At 62.3% G+C, this 2,388-nt stretch overlaps 1 protein-coding gene across 1 annotated transcript; it reads right to left on the bottom strand.

Moving 5' to 3' along the window:
* Nucleotides 1-605: 605 nt before the first annotated feature.
* Nucleotides 606-1,781, bottom strand: LOC116861584 (lymphocyte antigen 6H-like). The gene is made up of 4 exons (XM_032848280.1): nucleotides 1,703-1,781; nucleotides 1,517-1,601; nucleotides 1,216-1,344; nucleotides 606-913 (listed from the first exon to the last, which is right to left on the bottom strand). The coding sequence occupies exons 2-4, from the start codon at nucleotides 1,563-1,565 to the stop codon at nucleotides 660-662; spliced, it is 432 nt and encodes a 143-aa protein (XP_032704171.1). The 5' UTR covers nucleotides 1,566-1,601; nucleotides 1,703-1,781; the 3' UTR covers nucleotides 606-659.
* Nucleotides 1,782-2,388: the final 607 nt, after the last annotated feature.

Raw genomic sequence — 2,388 nt, 5'->3', positions numbered from 1 at the left:
GGACCTGTCCCTGTGGGGCTGGTGTCCCCTTCCCCAGCCCCTGTATTTCCTCCAGCACCCTCAGCCTGGGGGGGGCAGGGCACACCCTTGTTGTCTCTTGGTCCACTCCGTGGAGGCACAGAGGGCACATGTGGGCAGGGCGACACTTCTGGTTCCTTGTCTTTGGCTGAGACTGGCAGTAACTTCCCCTGCCTCAGTTTCCCTGGTCGTGAAGGGAAGGCCCTGCAGACCTGACCCTGACAATCCCGGGAGTTCCCAGAGACACACTCAGGGTTTGCTGGACCGGGCAGAGAACAGCAGAGAACAGGAGGGTGCAGAAAGGTTTATTTTTTCCTGGCACGGGCTGTCACACTGGGGGCAGGACCCCGGGGAGGGCCTGCGGGCTTTGCTCTCCTAGAGGCCCCTCCGGTCAGGGCGTGGCCCTCTCTGCATCTTGGGCCAATAGTTGGTTGATAGTGTTTGCAAAATTGGATAGGCTTGTGGGCATAGCAGGGCACTGCGGGCCTGAGCCTAGGGCTGGGCAGGGGGCGCTGGGCAGGGGGGCTGGGCAGGGGGTCGGAGGTTTGTAGGGTCTGTGCTCTGGGTGCGTGCGTGTGCCGGCTGCATGAGACTCTGTTCGGAACGGGGTCCCCCTTTTTGTGCTGGAGAGTCAGGGCTGGTCACAGCAGGGCCCAGAGCAAGACGGGCCCTAGGCTGAGCAGGAGCCCCCCGCCAGGGCCAAGGAGCCCTGGCCCCCCGTTACACAGGTCCTTTTCACAGCACACCAGACCCTGCGATTCAAACTTAGGTTGGCCCTGCAGGCCTGCAGGGTCCAGGACATCCAGGGGGCTCATCTCGGAGAGCTGCTGCATTACCCTGGAAACTTCGTTGCAGGAGGGGGCGCACCCCTTCTGCTGGTATTTCAGCTGCTTTCCTGTGGGCAAGGAGGGAGGAGCCTGGTGTGAGAAGCTCCATGCCCCTCTCAGCCTCCTCGACGCAACCCTGGTCACCGTCTCCCCTCCCGGGGGAGCACTTGGTCCTCTGTCCTGCTGCTGGAGTCCCATCCCGCCCCATCCCCAAGGAGGCCTCTGGAGGCCAGCCCATCTCCATGCAGATGGGGATGTTGAGGCAGGCGGGAGTGTGGCCACTGCCAAGCCCACACTCCTCCGAGGGGCTGGGGAGATGCAGCGCAGAGCTCCCTGGGCTGCCCCCACCCGCTGCGGCCTGGGGACTCACCATCTCCCGTGGTCAAGGTCATGTCGCTGCTGTAGCAGACGCCCTGCATCAGACACTGGAGGGGCTGGCAGGGACCGCTGTTCTCTATATCACTGCAGGTGTAGCACTGAAGGCTCAGGGCTGGCCCGGCGGGGGCAGGGAGGACGCGGTGAGACCTCTTCAGTCCTGAACCTCGGCCCCTTCCCACCCTCTGGGGGCCTGGCGGGCAGACCCCTCCCATACCCACACACGGCCTCGCACAGGGGACGGCCAGCCATGCCCAGCAGCACAGACCCTGGCCTGGTGCCCCGCTGCTCACCATGCTCCCAGCACAGCAGGACGGCCAGCAGGAAGAGGTGGAGGCCTGTCATGGCTCCTGGAGGTGACAAGATGTGCGTCGGCTCCTGCTGGGGGAGGGGGACAGGCTCAGGCTGCTGCCTCCCCTCCCCAGACCCTGGCCCTCCATGGCTGAGCCCTCGCCAGCCCAGTTCCCTCCTGCCTCACTCACCCGCAGGCGTCAGGTCCCCGTCCGTCGGCTGGCACTGGAGCCATTTATCCCTCTGCTAAGAAGTCGTCCCCCAGCATCCTGTGCCCCATCAAGAGGAAGTTGGGGCTGGAATCTCTTGTCTCCACCCTTTCCGGAGTAGCTATCACACCCGACCTGAGTCCCAGGCCAGGACGGGGTCTCACCTAGCTGACCAGCAGTGGCTTCGGGGAAATTCCAGGAGGAAGCTGGCCCATCTCTGTTTCTGGCCTCACCTTCAGGGGTCTCTCGGAGGCCGTGGGGCCCTCCCCAGCTGTACCCCTGAGACCTCTCTGTCTCTCTTCCACTCCTGGCCCCCAGTCCCCAGTCCCATAAGCCTGTCCTGTCCTCCGTGCACTCTCCCCAAAAAGTGCGCCTCACAAGTCACAGAAGCAGAAACAAATTTTTTTTAACGTTAAACACATCGTTGTTGGTTTTTTCTCGTTTTTCTGCTGCATTTGGTGTTCGTGTAGTAACGGGTGCTGAGAGGCTCACTGCCTTGGGATCTCTGTCCTTACACACTTGTTCTTTGGTTGAGTTTATAGTGTTGATGATCTTAGCCATCCAGGGATGCAACAGCAGCTTATCTGAGGCCCGAACTCAAACCGAGTGAAGAGGCGCGCTCGTGTGAGACTGGAGGCTGACCCCTCGGGAGACACAGCCGTTTTGAC

This window comes from Lontra canadensis, unplaced genomic scaffold (genome assembly GCF_010015895.1).
Source record: "Lontra canadensis isolate GAN:19392208 unplaced genomic scaffold, GSC_riverotter_1.0 scaffold201, whole genome shotgun sequence".
NCBI classification, from domain to species: domain Eukaryota; kingdom Metazoa; phylum Chordata; class Mammalia; order Carnivora; family Mustelidae; genus Lontra; species Lontra canadensis.
This window is presented reverse-complemented; position numbering and strand designations above follow the sequence as displayed.

Coding starts and splice junctions, on each gene's coding strand:
- LOC116861584 (XM_032848280.1), bottom strand. CDS start 1,565: ATGACAGGCCTCCACCTCTTCCTGCTGGCCGTCCTGCTGTGCTGGGAG. Junction 1,345..1,516: donor CGTCCTGCTGTGCTGGGAGC/ATGGTGAGCAGC, acceptor TCCCTGCCCCCG/CCGGGCCAGCCCTGAGCCTT. Junction 914..1,215: donor GACCTTGACCACGGGAGATG/GTGAGTCCCCAG, acceptor CCTTGCCCACAG/GAAAGCAGCTGAAATACCAG.